This window comes from Oryx dammah, unplaced genomic scaffold (assembly GCF_014754425.2).
Source record: "Oryx dammah isolate SB20612 unplaced genomic scaffold, SCBI_Odam_1.1 HiC_scaffold_28, whole genome shotgun sequence".
NCBI classification, from domain to species: Eukaryota; Metazoa; Chordata; class Mammalia; order Artiodactyla; family Bovidae; genus Oryx; species Oryx dammah.
Genome location: NW_024070212.1, coordinates 96,750,196 through 96,775,734, shown reverse-complemented (window position 1 = coordinate 96,775,734; position 25,539 = coordinate 96,750,196). Strand labels below are relative to the sequence as shown.

The following is a 25,539-nucleotide window of genomic DNA, read 5'->3' as shown; positions in this document are numbered from 1 at the left end:
CATTCACCACCATACAGATGATAAATTTTTTCTTATGATAAGAATTTTCAAAATATAATATAGTATTATTAACTATATTCACCATGCTGTATATTACATCTCCATGACTTACCTACTTTAAAACTGCAAGTCTGTATCTTTGGACCACCTTTGGCCATTTTGGCCACCCTCAAACCTTTGCTAACCCTTGTCACCCTCTTGCAAATCACCGATTTGTTCTCTGTCTGTGAGTTCAACAAAATGTTTTAATTTTTTAAAAAATATTCCACATATAAGTGACATATGGTACTTGTCTATGTTTTGTTAATTTCACTTAGCATAATGCCCTCAAAGTCCATCTATGTTGTCACAAACGGCAAGATTTCCTTTCTTTTTTATGGTTGAATAGTTTTCCATTATATAAACATGTGATATAATATAAGTCATATTTTCTTTATCCATCCATCCGTGGACACTTAGGTTATTTGAATGCCTTGGCTATTGTAAATACTGTTGCAATTAACATGGTGGTATGGGTATCTTTTTGAGTTAGTGTTTTTATTTCCTTTGGATAAACACCCAGAAGTGGAATTACTGAGTCATACAGTAGTCCTATTTTTATGCAACCTTTTAAAAAACTATCTATCTGCTTCCTATATAAATGAAAGTGAAAAGTTAACTTCACTATATAACTTATAACTTAATAACCAGATTCAGTTAAATAGTAACTTTAAACTGAGGATACAATCTGAAGAATAAAATGAGTGAATGATATATGTCTCTAAAATGGAAATAAGTAATTATACATCAAAGATGATTATGCTTATAATTAAAATACAAAAACTTGATTCATGAATCAATACAACCTATAAATGAAATTAAAGGCATAAAATAAGATCTGAGTAGAAACACACCATGATTTAGGGATTGTCAATATTTTTGTAAAACGATACATAATTTTTTTTTAGAATTATTTTTTATTACTGGCCTTAGAATGTTTTTCTTAAAAGAATAAATTTAATTAAAAAAAAAAAAACTTTATTATATATTTATTTATTTCTTTGGCTATACTGTGTCTTAGCTGTTCCCTGACCAGGAAGGAGCACAGAGTCTTAGCCAATGGACCACGAGGCAATTCCCAGCCTTAGAATGCTTTTACATAACGACACTTACGGTTTCAAAGACCTGCTTTTTCTGTGACCGTCACCTAAATGTATTTTTATGTATGTTATTCGATACAGCAACAATCCACTCTGATTCCAAGGATCACATATTATAGATGCTGATTTTTAACTATGAGAAATCACTTTTTATACCAGTAATTTAAAAAATTAACTTTCAGGACAAAGGAAACACTAAGATCATAAATTAACTCTCAACATCATAAAATGAAACAACACATGAATTCTTTATATAGCCTTAAAAGGTTTTAGAAAAACATGGAAAAGTTACTCTGTGGATAACATTTGATCCTGTATTAGAATTTGGTTCTGAAGGTTATGTCCTAAAATTTACAAAACGAAATTAACCATAAATGAATAAAGTTAATATAAGACTGATCAAAAATAAAGAAAGCCTAATACTTTGAGTTACTATTTTAAAGGGTAGAGACCATTGGGTTTAAAAGGCCAATATACAACAACATTTAACTAAATAGTCATTAGTGTGCTAGGCAATCCAATCACACTTACTTTGAAAAGGCGTAATGTTTCTTTGCTGGTTAGTAGCTGGAATCGAAGGTCAGGTAACCTGCCATCACAAGGGAGGCATTCATAAAATTCAGGGTCCTTATGTGTCACAGAATAGAGAACTATGATGAAATTTCCAGATTCTGAAAAAACCCTGGACAAAAAAAATGCCATTTACTTAAAATTTATTGAAAATAACAAAAGCACATCAAAGAATTCTATGTGAGTCAACTTGGTTAACAGAATAAACAGTCCAATTTTTGGAAGAAAACTGAAAGGCAAACCTATGCTTACTTTTCCCTGACCAGGTACTGAACCTATACACCCTGCAATTCATTTTTACTGGAGTATAGTTGATTTACAAGGTTGTGTTAGTTTCTGCTGTACAGCAAACTGCATCAGTTACACAACATACGACCCCTCATTTTCAGATTTCCTTCCCATTTAGGTCACCACAGAGCATTAAGTAGAGTTCCATGTGCTCTGCAGTAGATTCCCATTAGTTACCTACTTTATACACAGCAGTATATATATGTCAATCCCAATCTCCCAGTCCATCCTACCCACCACCCCCCTTGATATCCATAGGTTTGTTCTCCACATCTATTTCTGCTTGCAAATAAATTAATCTGTATCATTTTCCTAGATTCCACATATAAGTGATATTATTTGATTATTGTTTTTTTTTTTCTTTCTGACTTACTTCACTCAGTATGACAATCTCTAGGTCTATCGACATCTCTGCAAATGGCCTAATTTTGTTCCTTTTTATGGCTGAGTAATATTCCACTATATTATATATATGTACCATATCTTCTTTATCCATTCCTCTGTTGATGGACATTTAGGTTGCTTCCATGTCCTGGCTATTGTAAATAGTGCTACATTGAACATTAGGGTGCATAAATCTTTTGGAATTACAATTTTTTTCCAGGTATATGCCCAGGAATGGGATTGCTGGGTAATATGGTAGTTCTAATTTTAATTTTTTAAGGAACCTCCATACTAACTTCTCCACAGTGGCTGTACCAATTTATAATACATCCTCACCAACAGTGTGAAGTTCCCTTTGCTCCACATCTTCTCCAGCATTTACTGTTTGTAGATTTTTTGATGATGACCATTCTGACTGGTGTGAGGTAATACCTCATTGTAGCTTTGATTTGCATTTCTCTAATAAGTGATGCTGAGCACCTTTTCATGTGTTTGTTGGTCTGTATGTTTCGTTTGGAGAAATGTTTATATAGGTTTTCTGCTCATTTTTTCACTGGGTTACTTGGTCAATCTTAAAGGAAATCAGTCCTGAATATTCATTGGAAGGACTGATACTGAAGCTCCAATACTTTGGCCACCTGACGTGAAGAACTGACTCAATGGAAAAAACCCTCATTCCGGGAAAGATTGAAGGCAGAAGAAGGGGACGACAGAGAATGAGATGGTTGGATGGCATCACCAACTCCATGGACATGAGTTTGGGCAAGCTCCAGGAGTTGGTGATGGACAGGGAAACCTGGCGTGCTGCAGTCCACGGGGTTGCAAAGAGTCAGACACAACTAGCGACTAACTCATACTGACTGCTTGGTTTCGATACTGAGCTGCATGAGCTGTTTATATATTTTGGAGATTAATCCCTTGTCAGTCACTTCATTTGCAAATATTTTCTTCCATTCTAGGGGTTGTCTTTTTGTTTGGTCTATGGTTTCCTTTGCTGTGCAAGAGCTTTTAAGTTTAATTTGGTCCCACTTATTTATTTTTGTTTTTATTTTCATAACTCTAAGAGATGGGTCAGAAAAGATCTTGCTACAATGTATGTCAGTGAGTGGTCTGCCTATGTTTTCTTCTAAGTTTTACAGTGTCTGTCCTTACATTTAGGTCTTTAATTTATTTTGAGTTTATTTTTGTGTATGATGTTAGTTGTTGTTGTTTAGTTGATCAGTCATGTCTAACTCTTTGCGACTCCATGGACTGTAGCTAGCCAGGCTCCTCTGTTCATGGGATTTCCCAGGCAAGAATATTGGAGTAGGTTGCCATTTCCTTCTCCAGGTATGGTGTTAGGGAGCATTCTAATATCAGTCTTTTACATGTAGCTGTTCAGTTTTCCCAGCACCACTTATTAAAGAAGGTTGTCTTTTCTCCATTGTATGCTCTTCTTTTTGTCATAGATTAGATGACTATAGGTGTATGGGTTCATCTCTGGGCTTTCTATCCTATTCCACTGGCTGATATTTCTGTTTCTGTGCCAGTACCATATTTTTTCATACTGTCTTGATTAATGTAGCTTTGTAGCATAGTCTGAAGACAGGGAACCTGATTCCTCCAGATCAGTTTTTCTTTTTCAGGATTGCTTTGGCTATTTGGGGTCTTTCGTGTTTTCATAAAAATTGTATAATTTTTTGGTTCTAATTCTGTGAAAAATGCCACTGGTAATCTGAGAGGGATTACACTGAATCTATAGATTGCTTTGGGTAGTACAGCCATTTTTACAATACTGATTCTTCCTGTCTAAGAACATAGCACACCTCCCTGTTTGCATCATATCTGATTTCTTTCACCAGTATCTTACAGCTTTCTCAGTACAGGTCAGGTTAGACAGGTTTATTCCTAGGTATGTTATTCTATTTGCTGCAATAGTAAATGGAACTGTTTCTTTAATTGCATTTGCTAGTTCTTATTTGACAATCTTGGATTTCTTTCCATGTCACTATTCTATACTATACCTTTGATATTCTTATTCTTCGCTAGTTACTATCCAGTAATATAACATATAGATGTGCTATTACTGATTCACGTAGACTTCTAAAAGTGGATATTTAAATTATTTATAGTATTTCACTACTGTAAACAATTATAAAATGAATATTAATCTTGTTCACTACATGACTCAACAAATATTTGTAAAGTAATCAAGAGTCCTTAAAACACACACCAAAACCCAGTATTTAAAAATACTTTTAGTAATTCTCTACTCTGTAAAATATTGAATGAAAATGATTTGGGAATATATTATACTATTAACAAAATAAGGCAGTGGGAATTCAGGAGGCAGAATGCCCATTCTGTTCAATTCGTCGCTTGAGAGTCAGATAAGACCACTGATCAGAATGCTGTTAAGTATCAACCTAAGCTATGTCAAGCGATACTGATGCCTCCTTGGTTAAAGGGTGGCACTACAGTCCAGGTATCAAAGAAATTGCCTAATGCTTCAGAATAACAGAGAAAGCTTCAAAACTAACTTTACTGAGAATTTACTATCAATAAGTAATTAAAGCAAGACCAGTCACTGATAATAAAACTTAATTGTACTAATATGCCAAAATGAACATTTAATTTCTGTTTTATTGCAGGGAAAACTAATTGCATTTTATAATTAAAATGTAAGAACTGTAAAAGCATCTAAAGAGATTTTTATTTTAATAAAAATCCTTTCTAATCAAAACAGAAAAAGAAAGGATAAATCTGACTTTAAAAAAACATCTATTTGGGAAAAAATATTAACCAAAGTCAAGTAAAATGACATTCTGGGGGGAAATAAACTTGTGCCTATGCATCTATAGAGTGCTCAGTCATATCTAACACTTTGTGACTCCCACAGACGGGACTGTAGCCCACCAGGCTCCTCTGTCCATGGGATTTCCCAGGCAAGAATACTTGCTGCTAAGTCACTTCAGTTGTGTCTGACTCTGTGCGACCCCATAGACGGCAGCCCATTAGGCTCCCCCGTCTCTGGGATTCTGCAGGCAAGAACACTGGAGTGGGTTGCCATTTCCTTCTCCAATGCATGAAAGTGAAAAGTGAAAGTGAAGTCGCTCAGTCGTGTCCGACTCTTCTCAACCCCATGGACGGCAACCCACCAGGCTCCCCCATCCATGGGATTTTCCAGGCAAGAGTACTGGAGTGGGGTGCCATTGCCTTCTCCAAGAATACTTGAGTGGGTTCTGTTTCCTTCTCCAGAGGATATTCCCGACCCAGGGATTGAACCTGTGTCTCCTGTACTGGCAGGCAGCTTCTTTACCACTACATCACCTGAAAATCCCACCAATACATATATACATATGCACATTTTTATAACATATTTATATACATATATAAAATCTTTGTAGCATATAACACATATATTTTAATAAATACATATATCTCTGTGTGTACATGTGTGCTTAGTTGCTTCACTAGTGTCTGACTCTTTGCAACCCTAGGGACTGTAGCCTGCCAGGCTCTTCTGTCCATGGGACTTTCCAGGCAAGAATACTGGAGTGGGTTACATGCCCTCCTCCAGGGGATCTCCCCAAACCAGGGATCGAACCCATGTCTCCTGAGCTGCAGGCGGATTCTTTTCTGCTGAGCCACCAGAGAAGCCCATTTTCTCTGTATACTTTATGTATTATATAAACGCATACATACAGAGAATAAGAAAAAGAGCTGTTATAAAGCAATGTGAAAAAGATGTACAATCCAATAGAATAAAGGCAAGAGACATGATTAGGAAGCTCCAAGAAGTTGATGTGATAAAACATCAGAAGAGGCCATTTTTCATCTGTCAGATTGGCAAAGATCAAAGCCTAATCATGGCCCTCCAGTTACTTCTCTGAGGTCTTACTGTTTTTCCCTTCCCTCACTCCTGTCCAGCCACACTACCTCCTTTCTGTGCCTTAAAGATGCAAGGTGATCTTTCACGCATAGCCTTTGTACCCATCTGTCTGGGACACTGCCCCAGACAGCCGCATGGCTTACTTCCTCATTTCAGGTCTTCGCCTGCCTGACTGCCCTATTTAAAACTGCAACCCTACCTGCCACTGTATCAAGACATCTGCCTCCCCTGCTTGTTTTTCTTCACAGCACTGATCACCTTATAAAATACTATTTATTTTACTTTTCCTATTTAATGCTTTTCTCTATAGGGTCTTTACTTTGTGTACTGCTTACTGCCAATATCACAAATAGGGCTTGATACCTAGTAGGTGCTCAACAAATACTTGTTCCACAGTGTTAGTGAGGGGATGGAAAAAACAGGCACTCTCAGACACTGTCAGAAAGATGATAAATTGGCAGCCTTTGAAGGGCAAATTGGCAATATCTACCAAAACTCCCTAGGTGGCGCTAGTGGTAAAGAATCTGCCGGCCAACGCACGAGATGCAGGAGAGACAGGTTCAATCACTGGGTTGGGAAGATCCCTTGGACAAGGGCATGATAACTCACTCCAGTCTTCTTCCCTGGAGAACCCCACGGACAGAGAAGCCTGGAAGGGTCTCACACAGTGGGACAGGACTGAAGCGACTTAGCATGCATCAAAACTTACAATTATATGCTATTTCACCCAGAAAAAAAACACTTTTAGGTACTTATTCTACAAATATACTAGTACCTGCAGACAAAGATGTATAACACAAAGTTATCTGCAAGCAAAAGGAGCAGTTTTAAAAATATAGTATCTATTATTTACTATTCAGTTGTAAAACATATGTGTTAAATCTGTATGTGCCAAGATTTAGTAATGCTCTCTAAGTTATAGTGACATAAAGAAAAAAGCAACAGAGAAAAGGGTGAACAGTGTGATCTCATTTTTGATTTAACTTTTATAGGTCAGGAAGGGTGATATTTGTCTATGCTTCAAGAAGGAAGCACTCCTTGAACAGTGGTTGTCTCTGGGGATAGAGTATCTGGGGAAATGGGGTGGAAGAGACATTTTTATTAGCATCTTTATGTATGTCTGATTTATTGTCATACACTTGCACTGGCTTCCCATTAAAATTTCTTTTAAGTGTATTATAGCCACGAAAGCAGACAGAAAGAGAATATGGAATTTTCATTTAATAGTCGAAGAAAGTAAGAGGCAAATAGTGGTATCATGTACAAAATAAAATGAGGAAGTGAGGTCAGAAAGTTTACTTCCAAAGCTTATACTTTAGTTCCAAGAACATTAAAATTCAAGTGTTTTCTTAGGGTACTATCAGCAGCATTGAGTAAATAAAACACTTGTTAAGGTAAAAAATTTCTAACTTATTTTCAGTCACATCAATGAAAATTAATCTTTTTTATAAAATAGAATGCTAGAATAGATGATCCCAAAGGTTTTTTCCCCCCACTCATTAAAAATGTATCTTCTGTGTTACAGTACTGTTGTTAGGCAAGTGAATTTCTTGATATTTCTAAGTTTAGCACAACATCATCTTTTTTGTTGGTTTTATTCCTGTTTAATATAAGGTTTGTTTTCCTTGGTGTGTTTGTTCTTCTGGTTTGTAAATAATATAAAAGGTTAAGGCATTGCATGAATCTTAAATGATACCAATAAAACATGAGTAGAGGAAAAGATCAAAATAAAGCCCTATCAAAATAAAAATACCACTTACCTTTCTTGAATAGAAGAACTGAACATGTATCGCAAGCAGCAGGCCCATACCTGAGGACTATAGATATGTATAATTCCAGACAGCCAGCTAAAACAAAAAATAGAAACTAAGAACTACAGTCATTTACAAATTAGTATTTAACATCTTTAGATTATGTTCTTCTCAAGGTAATGTGGCAGAGATCCTTGGCATTCACCAGGAATAGATCAAAGGGCTCATAATCAAGAAATCTATGAACATTAAACCATGGTGATAATTAAGAGGGAGACTATAGAGATAGCTATAACTATAGATAGATATTTAGAGAGAGCACTACTTTCTGTCCTTTTCCACCTGAAATGGTAGTCAAATGGTGAGAGAGAAAATGGTTAACAATAGAGGTGAAAATAAGAATTAATCAATTAGCCTGCACTAGGAAGAATATTCTGAAATAAGGGAGGATGAAGCTAGCAGCCTAAAACCATAGTTATTGAAAGGACTGAATTCTATAAATATATAGGGTAGCCTGAAACACAGAAAAATTCTTAATAGATACTCACTTAAGCAGGAACAATACACAGCCACTACCAAGACCAGAGTGAACAGACAGTAAGTAAATTTCATAGTCCACAAAACATTTGTGCACTCTTACTTTTTAACTGCACATACCATTCCCACACACGGGTTCCTTACCCCATCAATCCTTCCTTCTACTGGCCACACACGTAAGGTCCAGCTCAAGTTTGCCTTTCCCCTATCATCTCTCTTAAAAACAGCAATAGTGCTCATTCTAAACTGTTTATTTCATAGTAAATTATAAATTCCTTGAGAAGCTTTAAATCCCAACACAGTATGAAAGACAAGACTATGTACAGGGTAAGCACTCAATAAATACTGAATTAAGATAAATTTCTGACTGAATAATCTGTCTAAATGTCATTAACCACTAAGTTGAAAGAGACAGCCATAAATACTGAGAATTTCTGGAAAACTGCCTGGCAGTGAATTTTAAACAATGTTATATTCTGAGTCCTGGATTCTTCAAATTGCCTTAAGGACTGGAATACTGAGTAAGGTTAAAGAAACAGGGCTCTAAGGCTTCAGCTTCAACCAGAAGAATTCAGCTTTGTTTTATATACTAGAATTCTTCCTAAGATTGGACAAAAATCTTGCTTTAATTGGTTCAGCTATTAAAATAAGAAAGCTTAAGCATCACAGGCATTCATGATTTTATAAAGTGAAAGTGAAAGTTGCTCAGTCGTGTCTGATCCTTTGCGACCCCATGGACTGTCCATGGAATTCTCCAGGCCAGAATACTGGAGTGGGTAGCCTTTCCCTTGATCCAAGTATTAATGACATATTCATAGTACGAATGATTTACGTGTTTATCATACACATTTAAATACATATATGGCTGAAAAGGTTTTTATAAGTAATGCAATACTTACATTCCCACTAACGGTAGAGAATAGACCTTGGGATCAGATTCCAGCAAAAGTAATAGCTTGCGTGTCTCATCCATGGTGAGATATCTAAACAAGAGACATTCATATAAAAACAATTGGAACTACGTACTTTACCTAAAAGAGAATAATCTGAGTGCTAAAGAAGTATATTTTAGGCAGAGCAAAGGATTCAAATGAATAATTTCTCTCACATACACACAAAGAAAAGAGTTCAAAGTGTAGAAAAAGACTCCAGCAATTCCAAGGACAAAATACAACAGATTTAATAACTTAAAATTTCTATCTATCTATTAAAATGGGCAATGAAGATTACACATCTTTTGAAAAAGCTTGCTCTGAAAGTATCAACTTTTTAAAAATCAAAAGTATTAAAATCAAGGCTGACAATTTCAGAACCAAATAGGTTTCCCTGCGAGAAATGAACTTCCTGTTGCTGGAAGTGATCAAGCATCCAGGTGAACTGACAAGATTACAACAGATGTAACTTGTCAATGAAGGACACTGAATTAGGTGAGGGGTATTCAATCTTCCTTGTACTATATTCCTCCAACTGCTATCAAAGAATTTTGCAAATCATGATAAAACCCCAAAGCTCACTTTTCCCTAAAAGGACATTATACTACATTTATACTTTGTTATTGGACTTATTTACTGACAATAAGTTTTAAGAATATGATAACTACAGTACAATTGTCAAGAGTTAACTTTACTGTTATGGCTTTAAAACACAAAAGTAAAAACAATTCCATTTGTGATGTAAAGTCTTGACAATACCACAGGAGATACATTTTATTGCTATAATAACCTTAAAACACAAAGATGATGAATTCATCAAACCATGATGATTAAGCCAGAGTTGGCAAGAGTTTTACATTAGTAAAATGACACTTACACCTGCTTTGAGAGCTCTTCTGCCTTGACAACCTGATAAATTCCTGCTTCACTACTAGATGGACACAGATATTAAAGAAAATAAACTAATTTTTTGGTTAATTTTAACACACATTTCTGTGTCCCCATTGAGAAGCACTTTATTCTTCCAAGAGAATTTAAGTGTTCAATTTAGTTCAAATATTTAAAAATCACTATGATCTTTGACCATTCCATCATTTTGGAACACTTCTTCCTTTGTGCCACTACAACCAGAAAGGTGCTCTGATCAATATGTAGGCATTTTCTTGCTATTTCAGGGACACTCGGAGAAGAAAAACCTTTCTCTTATCTTTTTTTGAAGAGGCATTTTTGGTAGATGAGACTTGGAGTTGAGTTTTCCTTGCAGAACAGTTTCAGCTCTGGAGACCTAACAGGAACTAGGGTGGAGTCAGTGGAAAAGGAAGCCAGAAAGGAATTGCTTAGACTTTAAAGCAGTGGGTGCTTACATTGTCTGACCTAGGTCAGCAGACAATGGTTAAAGAAAGTAGATGAGGATTCAGGGAAGCAGCCCTGCTGAGGACCAGAAAGCAAGTAATTTGGCATGCATTTCCTAAGAAACCAAGAGTGGTGGACAGGAGGCTAGAGAGGACGCTGCTGCAGCAATGTGAGGAAACTCCACCCTCAAGTGGTTGACAATTTAGTAGGCAAGAGTATCCACATTATCCACAAGTAAAACTGCATATTACAAATAATTCTCTAGCCTCCGTTAGGCTCATTATCAGGAAAATAATTAATTCAGCAAAAATTAACAATTTTAGGGACTTCCCTGGTGGTCTAGAAGCTAATACTCTAAACTTCCAATGCAGGGAGCCCGGGTTTGATCCCTCATTGGGGAACTAGATCCCACAAACTGCAACTAAGAGTTCGCATGACTCAACTAAAGATCCTCCCTGCCACAACAAAGATCGAAGATCCCATGTGCCAAAACTACCACCCGGTGTAGCCGAATAAACAAGTAAAAAAAACAAGCAATTAAAAAAAATTTAACCACTTTATTTATCACCTTCCTTGGTTATTTCTCTAGCCATCAAATATCAGGCATGTAAACTGACTGAACAATTATTTCATATTATGTGAATAACATGAAAATATACTAATGTGACCAATATTTAAAATTCTGGATGAATATGTCTTTTACTTACCCATATTTATAGGTACCTTGAACTTGAGAAATATTCAGATTACTGCTCAAATTTCTTGCTAGAGCTGTTGGAATGATGGGGATGGGTTTCACAGGTGTGCACTTAAAGGTGTTTGCTAGAGTTACTGCTGCCCAATCCAAGTCGAAATCCACAGTGTCCAAACTCTCCCTGGAAGTGATGTGAGCTCTCAGGGCAAGTAGTTTTCCACAGTCCAAGGACTCTTTGCTACACACATGATGCTGCAGAGCCTGAGGAATCGACATCACACGATTATTTTAAAATTTTGAAATTAGTACACATCTCTAAAGGATTTGTTTCATATCTCTTGCATTAACAAAAACATTTCTGATTTGCAGTATTTCAATGCTCTTACTTCTTCCATGTGACCAGAAGGTTACATGAAAAATGATGTTAAATCAAATAAGATTTACTCTACTGTACAAGATTTTCTATACTCCATCTATATAAAGAAGTCTATTCCTCTTTGATTATGTTCTTATTACCCCAGATGGTCAAGTTGGTTCTTCCTCTGTAGTTGCTCATGCACACCATCCTTTCTGGTCTCCCTGCCACCACTCTACTATAGGCAAATACACCCCTGACTATTGCAAGGCCTAACTATTCCGACTCTATTCAGCCTGCCCTATCCCAGGAATCATCCTTGATTTAACAGTATTTCCTTTTCAGAAATTTTCAATGAAAAACACAGCCCATTAGACAAAGTTAAAATTCCTTAGCTTGGCAGACAAGGCTCTCTCTGATCTAGACACACTAGTTCTGAAGTGTGACTGCCCATAAGTCCAGCAAAAATCTCCACCCTCAATGTTATCCTTTGTACTTTGCTATCTTAGTTATGTTGCTTCCTCTTCCAGAATGCTACCCATATTATCCAACTATAATTTCTATCCTCAGAAACTATAGTTAATTGCATTTTAGGTCAACAATCATTTAGTCAAAACTTTTATGAAGATCTATTAAATATGGGTTGATTAAAATATAACATAGTACACATAATTTGATTCTTTGCTGAATTAGGAATAATAACATTATCAACAAATCTTACCTTGAAAGCTGAATTAAAGTCATCTGCATTGTGAATTATTATTTCTCTTGAACAAAGTCGTTGAGTATGAATTTTGCATGGGATTACAAAGTCCCCAGGAAGAGAAGCAGTAGGGATTCTCTCCAATAATTCAGGTACCTCTCGACCAGGATCAAAACGATCTATTGTCAATGTCACACTTTCTTCATCTGTAGAACAAAACAGCAGTTATTATGTGTGCATGCATGCTCAGTCACTAGGTCACGTCTGACTTTTTGTGACCCCATGAACTGTAGCCTGCTAGGATCCTCTGTCCATGGATTTCCCAGGCAAGAATACTGGAGTGGGTTGCCATTTCCTCCTCCAGGGCATCTTCCCGACCCAAGGACTGAACCTATGTCTCCTGCATTGGCAGGCGGGTTCTTTACCACTGAGCCACTAGGGAAGCCCAGCAGTTATTATTTAGAATGCCAATTATGAAATGTGAAATCAACTAAGCAAGCCCAGATTATAGGAAAGCATTTTATTTATACTAAGAGTACATTAAACTCTGATTACTCCTTGGAAGAAAAGTTATGACCAACCTAGATAGTATATTCAAGAGCAGAGACATTACTTTGCTGACTAAGGTCCGTCTAGTCAAGGCTATGGTTTTTCCTGTGGTCATGTATGGATATGAGAGTGGGACTATGAAGAAGGCTGAGCGCTGAAGAATTGATGCTTTTGAACTGTGGTGTTGGAGAAGACTCTTGAGAGTCCCTTGGACTGCAAGGAGATCCAACCAATCCATTCTAAAGGAGATCAGCCCTGGGATTTCATTGGAAGGAATGATGCTAAAGCTGAAACTCCAGTACTTTGGCCACCTCATGCGAAGAGTTGACTCACTGGAAAAGACGAATGCTGGGAGGGATTGGGGGAAGGAAGAGAAGGGGATGACAGAGGATGAGATGGCTGGATGGCATCACCGACTCGATGGATGTGAGTCTGAGTGAACTCCGGGAGTTGGTGATGGACAGGGAGGCCTGGCGTGCTGCGATTCATGGGGTCGCAAAGAGTCGGACACGACTGAACGACTGAACTGAACTGAACCTCTGATTTTAAATTTAAAAAAAAAAAAAAAAATTTTTTTTTAACTTTTTATTTTGTATTGTGGTATAGCCGATTAACAAGTAATGTGATAGTTTCAGGTGAATAGCATAGGGACTCAGCCATACATATATATATGTAAACTCTCATTAAAAAAAAATAACTTGCATATATATTCATCAACATGACCAGACTGCAACGTCTATGATAAGCAGTGTCAACTTTAACTCATCTTCCTAACACTGGTATACAGCAAAAAAAGAAAAAATGGTCAAAGTGTATTATAATAATTGGCTGAAGCAGTAAACACAGAGTCTATTATAGTCATAAAAATAATTTTTCAAAGTATGTTACCTTCATCTACTGTGAGAGAACCAAGTAAAAAGCATGGCAAGTTGTTTTTATTCTGTTTAGCATGACGACAAGCAAGTCGGATGGTCTTTTCAGTTACCACAAGCCTTGGATTTCTGAAAAATAACAAGCCTTTTATGAATGTGATGGTCTGACAGCCTAAAAAATCTTTCTGTCATGAAATGTTGCCTAAGGTACTATATATATCTTTTAAAATGTACAGAAAGATCACTGCTGGGAAATCCTACAGTCAAAGGCAAGGTGTAAGGAGGGCTGCCTGGAAAGCAAAATTGCAATAAGCAGATACTGAAGTTACAGTTATTCTTGAGGCATTTGCTTAATTTTATGAACCACAGCAAAGATCAAGAAACTATCAAACTCCTATTTTTGTAAATAAACTTTGATTGAAATAGTCACATCCATTTATTTACGTATTATCTATGAACTTCAGTTACCAGCATTGCTGAATACAAAATGTAAATACAATTCAAATGCTTAAATATCAAAAGGACTCTAAAATATGAACAAGGAACAAGATACTATTAAAAAAGACCAAATTTATTATTCTATAAGCTGTGTATATATATTATAAATTATCTTTCACATGTATAGTATATACATTTAAAAACCTAAATCAACAGGTTAGATGGCAACTAATAAGTAGCACAGCTTAAGAGTAAATTAGGAGAGCTGAAGAACAAAAGAAATATTCAAAATGTAGCACAGAAAGATAGCAATAGAAAACACAGGTTAAGAGACACGTAGAAAAGAATCAACAGGTCTAACAAATATTTAACGGAACTTCCACAAGATATTGTTTAAAAAATTATTTATAGTAATCAATGCCTTACATATTCAGTGATATCACCCTTCTCTGCCAACTAGTTTAAAACTTAAAAACTTTTTGACATGTAATTTCCTTTAGTTCCTCTATTCAGTTGATCACCAAATGCTATAAAATGTTTCTTCAAAACACCTTGTTTCATCCTTTCCTCTTGGTCTCAATGCTGCTACTGCTCTAAACCCTTATAATACCTAACATTTATTGACTCCCTCTTATGCCCAAGCATTGTGCCAACTGCTGCTTTAAAACCTGTCTCATTTAATACTTATAAGAGTACTATGAAACAAGTGTCTGTTCCCATTTTATTTTAGTTTAGTTTCGGCTGCACTGGTCTTTGTTGGGTTTCTGCGCTGGCCTTCTCTAGCTGTGGTGAGCAGAGACTCCTCTTCCTGGCAGTGCGAGGGCTTCTCACCGCGGCAGCCTCTCTGTTGCCGGGCACAGGCTCCAGGTGTGCGGGCTTCCGCTGCTGCAGCGCACAGGCTTGTGGGCCCTAGAGCATGGGTTCAGTAGCTGCGGCGCACAGGCTTAGTTGTTCCGCGGCATATTGAATCTTCCCGGATCAGGGATCGAAACCCTGTCCCCTGTATTGGCAGGCAGGTTCCCATCCACTGAGCTACCAGGGAAGTCCCCCATTTTATACATAAGGAAACTGATCCTTGGCTACTTTACTGAGGTCACTTAAATAAGAAAGGGTAAATCAGGATCTGACCCTCCAGGAAGTCTGGCTTCCTGGAGGAAGTTTAACACCTTAAACCACTATAGTATAAATCTGTATCACTTAGATAACAAACAACCATCTCCCGCTTAGGGCTGACTCTAAGCTCTCCCCGCTATGATCTATCCTTCTTAGAACCCTGCTTTTAACAAGTAACTCTCTTATATACAATATCTCAATGGATCTCTGTTTTCTATTACTTGAAGCCTAAACTTCTATGTCTTTCTTTCACAATCCTGGTCATAACTCTAATAATTATTCATAGTAACCACTACCTTACATATTCTTTAGATTCCTGTTTATACTAGTTTAATTTGAAAATAGAAGCATCTTATACCTGTAGTAACGGAGATGTAAGTAGATGAAATCTCCAATTGGCACTGGGTTCCAAAGTGCACATTTTGATGGAGGAAAATAGAAAGGCACCATCCTGCTTGAAGAAAACCTTAAAAAAAAAAAAAACCAAAGCACAATGAGAAACAGACAAATCTTACAAGAAACAGTTTAAATAACAGGGCTTTTCTGATTACTTTTGTAACTTTAGAAGACTTGAAAAACATTTTTAAAAAGTAAAAGAAAAATCTCTTGTAACTCTACGATCAAGAGAATAAACACTCAAAAGTTACATCCTTTCTTTCCTATTCACATATACATTTATATACACATGAGCCTTTTAAAAAAGAACTGAGTATAAATTCTATAAAATCTTCTTTAAGTAACAGAAAATGAATATAAACAGTGAATTTAAATTTTAAATTAATATCTATCTTTCTGAATTAATTTCAGGGAAACTTAAAAAATTCTGAAAAACACAAAACCTTTTCAGGGCTTTCAAACTTGGTATTTTAGGCCCTGTCACATGAGGTCTTTTCTTTTTGCAGCATCACATGGCATGCGTGATCTTAGTTCCCTGACCAGTGATTGAACCTGTGCCTCCTACAGTGGAGTCTCAACCACTGGACTTCCAGGGAAGTCCCACACATAAGTTTGATTACCGAAGCATCAGAAAAACATCAATAATTCCTCAACAAAGATCACGCAAGCAACATAAAGCAATGTTAAATCATATAGGGTACCATCACAGTTTTTATTTTGTGTAAGTGAGTAATTTGAGAAAACTACAATAAGAAAAATAATGCAAAGAAAGGAATAGGAGAGAATATCAGCTAAAGTCACATGTAATTAAAGCAAGAAAGCTCTGACAGTGAGCTACCTACAAAAGTGCATTTGCATGGTGGTAGACTATTAAATAGTTGAATTGAAAAAATATTTATCATATCACACACTAAGAATATCTTGTTCTAGATCTTACTTTCATGTATCACCTGATAAAACTTACCAACTAAAATACTGGCCCCAGTCATCTGCTATGATGATCCATAGATCATCATAGATCCACAGATTATCTGCTATGTACCAGGCATTCTACTGGGCACTTTACATGTACAATATTTCTCACTAAAACTGTTTCTGAGACACTTTATTGTCCACTTTAGAGATAACAAACTCCAACTTCTACAACTTGATACAACAACTAAGTAGCAGAGCTGGAATCTGTATCTAAGTGTGGCTGATTTCAAAGCCTGTAATGATGAAGCTGAATGATGTAATGCTTTAGACCATGGTTCAGTCTGGCTCTACCACAATCTTAGCTATGTGCTTGCAAATCTTTATAAGGATTTTTAATCTCTCTTTATTTGAAATAAAGACACAATCTGAAATTAAGAAATTTGTTCAAAGTCACAAAGGTAGTTAAGTGACAAATTGTCAATTTATCTATGTCTCTACATCTAATATATTTATTATTTACCAGTTGGTAAGAAGAAGAATGATTTAAGGGTTAAAAGCAAAGCCTGGCTATCAGCTGCTTAGGTCTTTGATTTTCGAACCTGGCTTCAAAATTTGCTGGCTGTGTGACCATGATCAAATCAATGTCTCTGTGCCTGAGTTTCTTCAACTGTTAAACAAAATAATATCAGTATCTCCTGGGAGAGTTATAGTGAATACTTATTAAATGAGTCAATATATATAAAATGCTCAGGAAAAAATCCTGGCTTACAGTAAGTGCTCAATGTTACCTATTTCGTTTTGTTGTAAGTAGTCCATTTCTTTTCGCTGTAAGTAGTAGTGCAGGTTTAAAATCCAACCTGCACTCCTTCAGGTTTACTTCCTTATAGTGCACAGTAGAAATCATTTCAGCTTTAAATACTGGCTATACCAGTTACCAACTGTATAATTGTGGGTTGGTTAAGATCTCTATGCTAGTTTCCTAGCATAGAAAAAAAAAGAGGGGGATAATAATAGTACCCATTCCTCATGGGTTTGTTGTGAGGATTAAATAAAAATAATGCATGCAAAGTGCCTATTAGTACAGAACCTGGTTTTATTAATTTTTTCCTTAATCTAAAGTATACAGGGAGACAGACTTGAGAGGCAAGAAAGATAAAAACACCTTGAAACTGGGTGCAAAGTTCTGCATGTATGTATAAAAGTACTTTTCCTTAGGGAATGAAATTCATGGCTATTAGACATTCAAAGGGATTTGTAAACAAAAATAATTCAAAACTGCTGCCCTAAAAGCCCACAAATTACAGAGTTCAATAAATGAACTAAAATCTAGAGTTGTATATGCCAGGAATTATCAATTTAAATCACATGAGTATATTATTTCCCCTAGAATGTAAGGAATGGATTTGACCCAATAATAAATTTAAAGAGAAGAACAAAGGCTGATAAAGTTTCAAAGAATAAGAGGTAGCAACAGGAGAGAACAGAAGGGCCAACGTTAAGCAAAAGGAATATGACAGCCTCTTTGGGTCATGTTTCCCATTGCCTTCATCAAGAACATCTGCCACAAAGAAAAATAACACAGAGAATAAAGGTAACTCATGGATGCAATTCTAGTTAGGAAGAAAAGAAATTTACATGTCAGCAATAACTGTTCTTCTCAAGGGGGAAAAAAGAACAATAAATGATCCAAAGAGCCAAATAACTCAAGCCTTTTGCCTGCTCCGCAAAGTAGTAACAGACTGAGAAAATTAGGAGACAGGTGGCAAGCTCCTCCTCCTCACACTACATTGAGTGGGAAAAGGCTTAGGTACATTCATTCAGTGTGAAATTTTTCCCATCAAATAATTAGAGTTTATAAGAGGGAAGGAACTCAACCGCTTTCCCATTTGTCTAGGATGTAAATAAATATGTATGTGATCTTTAGCCTCAAAAGTTCAGGTACTATTTTTCATCAATACAAAGACCCTCTGTGAAACTAAGGAAAGGAGGAAATGAGACTAAGATTTACTGAGTGCCTACAATGTCCCAGACCCTTTAGTTTAGTAGTCTTATTTAATCCTCACAATTACCTTCTGATAGAGATTACTGTCCCCAATTTACAGATGAGGAAATTGAAGCTGCTACTGCTACTGCTAAATTGCTTCAGTCGTGTCCGACTCTGTGCGACCCCAAGGAACGGCAGCCCACCAGGCTCCCCTGTCCCTGGGATTCTCCAGGCAAGAACACTAGAGTGGGATGCCATTTCTTTCTCCAAATTGAAGCTTAGAGAAGTTAAATAACTTGATCATGGTCACCCACCTAATAAATGGTAAAACTGGGATATGGACCCAGATTTTCCTGATTCTAAAGATTATTTTTTTCTCCTCTCTTCCAACCCAAGTTATGTGAGTAACTGTGAAAAGCACATTCTGTAAAAACATTTCTATACCTGGTATTCATCTGGGGCCCTGCAAGAGGATATGCAGGCTCCATGATAGTTGGTGAATGATTTATTCAACTTCACATGCTCAGGAACCTAAAGGAGTAAAGAGAATATTACTAACGAGTGACAAAAACAAAAAAATAAAAAGAAACATGATTTAACCACATATTAGCAAAATAACAGATAAAATTAGGTTACTTATATGAAGTGTCTTCATCCATAGATGAATAAGATAAAGTGCTTATGGATTCTGATCACTTTCATACTTTATAGTACTCAGACTGTAAATTAATGTTAATATTTATTCTAGGCAGCAAATCCCACCAACTATCTATTTATTAAGATTCTGCCCCAAGATCCTTGTATTAATTTACTGAGCTGGGTAGGGCAGGTAGTATTTAATACATGAGATTTTAACCAAAAGCTTCATAATAGTCAGAAAACCACAAAGCAGCAAATAGGAACAATTTGGGCTAGGTATTTATTCGGCCTATAATAAAGTCAACAAATTTTCAAGCTTGTGGAGATAGGAGACAAATACTGCATACCCACAAACTAACTTATATTAGTGCCATGTCAGTGGTCTTTTCTTGGCTCCTTATACATTCTCTGGGTAATCTCATCCACTCCCATTGCTTCCGAAGCAAACATAGCAAACTTTCAGTTTCTGCCTCTCTTCTAAGTTTCAAGTCTGTATTTCTAATTTGCCTACTGGATTCTTGTTGCTGTTTAGTCACTAAGTCATGTCTGACTCTTTGCAACCCTGTAGACTCTAGCCCACAAGGCTCCTCTGTCCATGAGATTTCCCAGGCAAGAACACTGGAGTAGGTCCCCATTTCTTTCTCCAGGGGATCTTCCCCACCCAGGAATGGAACCCTAGGTCTCCTGCATTGCAGGCAGATTCTTTGCCACTGAGCCACTGGAAAGTCCTACCCATTGGATATCTACGTCTAACTATTATAAAAGCAAAATACATACCTCAAAGTCCTTTCTTTACAGCTCATTATTTGCTTTGTTCTTTTATCAAATCTTAAGAGTTAGAATTTTTAGGCCCTGTGTATTCTACTTCAATTCTAACAAAAAAGAATTGTTTAAAAGCAAGGTAAAGAATGAGTTATTCATTCTAGTACAGAAGTCATTCAGAAAATTTTTTTAGTTAAAGTCAGAATCTGGAAATATTTACAAAAACCAAATCCTATTTAAAGTGCCCTTGTAAGGCTGATAAAAAGTCCCTCTTAGAGGTATCTGGACTTCATGCAGCTTCTATGGAATGCATGTTTTAAACTTTAAAGTCCTTCTATGTTACTTGGTTGTCATGGACAACAATATTCAGATTGATAGCTGTAACTTTCAGAATTAATAAAGTGCCATTTTTCTTTATTAAACAAGAGTCTTAAAACTCCTTATTTGTCTGTTCTTTCTTTATGCATTAAGATAAATCAAAAATGTTGACCTATTATTTCTCATTTCAAAAAAACCCACAGGAGTTAATTGACAGTAACACACAAGCAATTAAAGCTAGTGTAGTGAAAGTAAAATCATGTAACACCTATACCTAGCAAAACATATTTTCCCTGGATAATGGCATAGTTGTGTATCAAATGGAAACCATCAAGTCATCCTTATCTCTCCTTTCTCCCTCTTGCCCAATATAAACTGTCTATCTCCACTAACTCAGTTCCTGACTTTATCAGCTCTCACCAGATTTACTGAAAAGTCTCCACAGTGCTACCAGAAGGGCTGCCTTTGTGCCCAGTCAAAAAGGGTTGAAAAGCATTAGTTGCTCAGTTCAGTTCAGTCGCTCAGTCGTGTCCAACTCTTTGCGACCCCATGAATCGCAGCACGCCAGGCCTCCCTGTCCATCACCATCTCCCGGAATTCACTCAGACTCACGTCTATCGAGTCCGTGATGCCATCCAGCCATCTCATCCTTGGTCGTCCCCTTCTCCTCCTGCCTCCAATCCCTCCCAGCATCAGAGTCTTTTCCAGTGAGTCAACTCTTTGCATGAGGTGGCCAAAGTACTGGAGCTTCAGTTTTAGCATCATTCCTTCCAAAGAAATCCCAGGTCTGATCTCCTTCAGAATGGACTGGTTGGATCTCCTTGCAGTCCAAGGGACTCTCAAGAGTCTTCTCCAACACCACAGTTCAAAAGCATCAATTCTTCAGCGCTCAGCCTTCTTCACAGTCCAACTCTCACATCCATACATGACTACTGGAAAAACCATAGCCTTGACTAGACAGACCTTAGTTGGCAAAGTAATGTCTCTGCTTTTCAATATGCTATCTAGGTTGGTCATAACTTTTCTTCCAAGGAGTAAGCGTCTTTTAATTTCATGGGTGCAGTCACCAACTGCAGTGATTCTGGAGCCCAAAAAAATAAAGTCTGACACTGTTTCCACTGTTTCCCAGTCTATTTCCCATGAAGTGATGGGACCAGATGCCATGATCTTCGTTTTCTGAATGTTGAACTTTAAGCCAACTTTTTCACTCTCCTCTTTCACTTTCATCAAGAGGCTTTTTAGCTCCTCTTCACTTTCTGCCATAAGGGTGGTGTCATCTGCATATCTGAGGTTATTGATATTTCTCCTGGCAATCTTCATTCCAGCTTGTGTTTCTTCCAGTCCAGCGTTTCTCATGATGTACTCTGCATAGAAGTTAAATAAGCAGGGTGACAATATACAGCCTTGATGTACTCCTTTTCCTATTTGGAACCAGTCTGTTGTTCCATGTCCAGTTCTAACTGTTGCTTCCTGACCTGCATACAGATTTCTCAAGAGGCAGGTCAGGTGGTCTGGTATTCCCATCTCTTTCAGAATTTTCCACAGTTTATTGTGATCCACACAGTCAAAGGCTTTGGCATAGTCAATAAAGCAGCAATAGATCTTTTTCTGGAACTCTCTTGCTTTTTCCACGATCCAGCGGATGCTGGCAATTTGATCTCTGGTTCCTCTGCCTTATCGAAAAGCAGCTTGAACATCAGGAAGTTCACAGTTCACGTATTGCTGAAGCCTGGCTTGGAGAATTTTGAGCATTACTTTACTAGCATGTGAGATGAGTGCAATTGTGCAGTAGTTTGAGCATTCTTTTGCATTGCCTTTCTTTGGGATTAGAATGAAAACTGACCTTTTCCAATCCTGTGGATACTGCTGAGTTTTCCAAATTTGCTGGCATATTGAGTGCAGCACTTTCACAGCATCATCTTTCAGGATTTGAAATAGCTCAACTGGATTTCCATCACCTCCACAAGCTTTGTTCGTAGTGATGCTTTCTAAGGCCCACTTGACTTCACATTCCAGGATGTCTGGCTCTAGATGAGTGATCACAACATTGTGATTATCCGGGTCATGAAGATCTTTTTTTGTACAGTTCTTCTGTGTATTCTTGCCACCTCTTACTATCTTCTGCTTCTGTTAGGTCCATACCATTTCTGTCCTTTATTGAGCCCATCTTTGCATGAAATGTTCCCTTGGTATCTCTAATTTTCTTGAAGAGATCTCTAGTCTTTCCCATTCTGTTGTTTTCCTCTATTTCTTTGCATTGATCGCTGAAGAAGGCTTTCTTATCTCTTCTTGCTATTCTTTGGAACTCTGCATTCAGATGCTTATATCTTTCCTTTTCTCCTTTGCTTTTCACTTCTCTTCTTTTCACAGCTATTTGTAAGGCCTCCCCAGACAGCCATGTTGCTTTTTTGCATTTCTTTTCCATGGGGATGGTCTTGATCCCTGTCTCCTGTACAATGTCACAAAGCAGTCGTGTCCAACTCTTTGTGACCCTAAGGACTGTAAGTGGCCAGGCTCCTCTGTCTATGGAATTCTCCAGGCAATAACACTAGAGTGGGTAGCCATTCCCTTCTCCAGGCGATCTTCCTGATCCAGGGATCGAACCTGGGTCTCCTGTACTGTAGACAGATTCTTTACCATCTGAGCCACAGGGAATTATTGTTATATAAATCTGACCAAGTTATTCTCTGGCTTAAAGAGTTGATGGCTCTTCTTTCAGTTCAGTTCAGTTCCATCACTCAGTTGTGTCCAACTCTATGCGATCCCATGAGCTGCAGCACGCCAGGCCTCCCCGTCCATCACCAACTCCAGGAGTTCACCCAAACCCATGTCCATTGAGTTTGTGATGCCATCCAACCATCTCATCCTCTGTCGTCCCCTTCTCCTCCTGCCTTGAATCTTTCCCAGCATCAGGGTCTTTCCAATGAGTCAGCTCTTTGCATCAGGTGGCCAAAGTATTGGAGTTTCAGCTTCAACATCAGTCCTTCCAATGAATATTCAGGACTGATTTCCTTTAGGATGGACTGGCTGGATCTCCTTGCAGTTCAAGGGACTCTCAAAGAGTCTTCTCCAACACCACAATTCAAAAGCATCAGTTCTTCAGCATTCAGTTTCTTTATGTCCTCTTTCAATGTCCATCCAATTGGTCAGCTGTGTCCGACTCTTTATGACCCCCATGGACTAGCCCACCAGGCTCTTCTGTCCATGGAATTCTTCAGGCAAGAACCCTGGAGTGGGTTGCCATTCCCTTCTCCAGGGGATCCTCCCTGACCCTGGGGTTGAACCGGGTCTCCTGAATTGCAGGCAGACTTTTTACAGTCTGAGCCACCAGGAAAGCTCCGGCTCTTCTTTATGTACAGAATAAAGGACTCTCAGAACCTGGCCCCACCCTGTTATTCCACTCATCCCTTCACTCCTACATCACATTCAGTGTATACTGGCAGTATCCACGGACACCTACTGTCCCTTTTATTTGGAAGGCCCTGGTAAACCCTCATCATCCTTCACAATCCAATCCAAATATCAACTCCTCTGTGAAACCGTCTCCTAGATACCATGGTGGTGTTACTACCGACTGTGTTCACACCCACAGCATTTTCACGCTTTGTTATTTATAAATCGCTTCCAGCCGACCACGAACTTTAAACGTTAACCGATCCCTTACTACGTAGCTGGAGAAGGAAATGGCAACCCACTCCAGTAAACTTGCCTGGAGAATTCCATGGACAGAGGAGCCTGGCAGGCTACAGTCCATGGGATTGCAGAGTCAGGCAAGACTGAGCAAGTATCACTCATTACTATGTAGCCGTCCGACCATACTGGGCTTCCGTCCAGACATTTTTACAGTAAAAACTTTATATGATAGCATGTTATCGATTGAAAACTTTGTTCACATACCTAAGTACAAATGATTCCCAAGGAATTCATTGTCCCGATTCCCTTTGCGTCATCAGTCCAGGCTCCTAGTCCGCAGCAGAGTGTTGCCCACCCTCGTTCCCCCAGGCTCGCAGAGGCCCCTCGGGGAAACTGAAGCACAAAAACACTCACCGCAATCTCCGCCGAGTTGAGGTTTGTTTGCTGGTCCGGAACAGAGTCCAAGGAGAACCTCTGCCAACTCGCCCCGCCTCTGGGACGTTGAGGGTCGCGGGAACCGGGGCGGCAAATACAAGCTCGCGAAACCGAAGCCCGCGCCACGCCTGCTGACTGGTCGGAAGCCCAACCCATCAGGGAGAAGGGGCGGTGCCGGACTTGACACTCCCGGTCTCCACGACGCTATGGTGCAATAGCCAATCAGCGCCCTGCACCGGTCCAACGCCGACCAATCCTAAACCTCCGTGCAGAAAGAGGGGCGCCACCCGCGCTCCAGGATCAGGTTCCGGACGATTTAAACACTGCAATTTCGTCAACGGTTAAGTTCCGGGGTGGGGCGGGACTTGCACAAGCGCAATGAAAAAACCGCGCCGGGCGGATGAGATGGCAGAGGAAGCCGGAAGTACAGGCTTCCGTGGTCCGCTCTCGGCGGCTAGAAGCGAACCAAATGCCTTGATTGAATGCACAAAAAGAAGGGAAGTTCGATTTCTTCCAGTTTCTTTCCTAAGAATCATACTCGCCTCTCAACATAAAAGATTTTAATTCCTTCCTGTTTAAGCAGAAAAGAACGTGACCATTTGTAAGCTATTTATACTTACCTTCACAATGAATGGGCTTCCCTGATGGCTCAGTTGGTAAAGAATGTGTCAGCAATGCAGGAGACCCTGGGTTGGGAAGATCCCCTCAAGAAGGAAACGGCCACCCACTCCAGTAGTCTTGCCTGGGAAATCCCATGGACAGAGGAGCCTGGAGGGCTACAGTCCATAGCGTCGCAAGAGTTGGACACAAGAGACTAAACCACCACCCTCCAAAATGAATATGGGTATTAGGTATGGTATTGGTATTGTATATATGACATATGATATTAGTATTAGTGTGATGATTTA

General features: G+C 38.2%; 1 protein-coding gene across 1 annotated transcript in view; it reads right to left on the bottom strand.

Moving 5' to 3' along the window:
• Positions 1–24,757, bottom strand: part of STIL (STIL centriolar assembly protein) — a 53,465-nt gene extending 28,708 nt beyond the window's left edge. The window contains exons 1-9 of the mRNA XM_040231227.1: positions 24,611–24,757; positions 19,289–19,375; positions 15,908–16,015; positions 14,015–14,127; positions 12,596–12,783; positions 11,533–11,780; positions 9,440–9,523; positions 8,013–8,099; positions 1,671–1,821 (exon numbers count right to left, since the gene is read on the bottom strand). Coding sequence (XP_040087161.1) covers positions 1,671–1,821; positions 8,013–8,099; positions 9,440–9,523; positions 11,533–11,780; positions 12,596–12,783; positions 14,015–14,127; positions 15,908–16,015; positions 19,289–19,332 — 1,023 coding nt within the window. The 5' untranslated portion in view covers positions 19,333–19,375; positions 24,611–24,757. The remainder of the gene's footprint in view (positions 1–1,670; positions 1,822–8,012; positions 8,100–9,439; positions 9,524–11,532; positions 11,781–12,595; positions 12,784–14,014; positions 14,128–15,907; positions 16,016–19,288; positions 19,376–24,610) is intronic.
• Between the last annotated feature and the right edge of the window lie 782 nt (positions 24,758–25,539).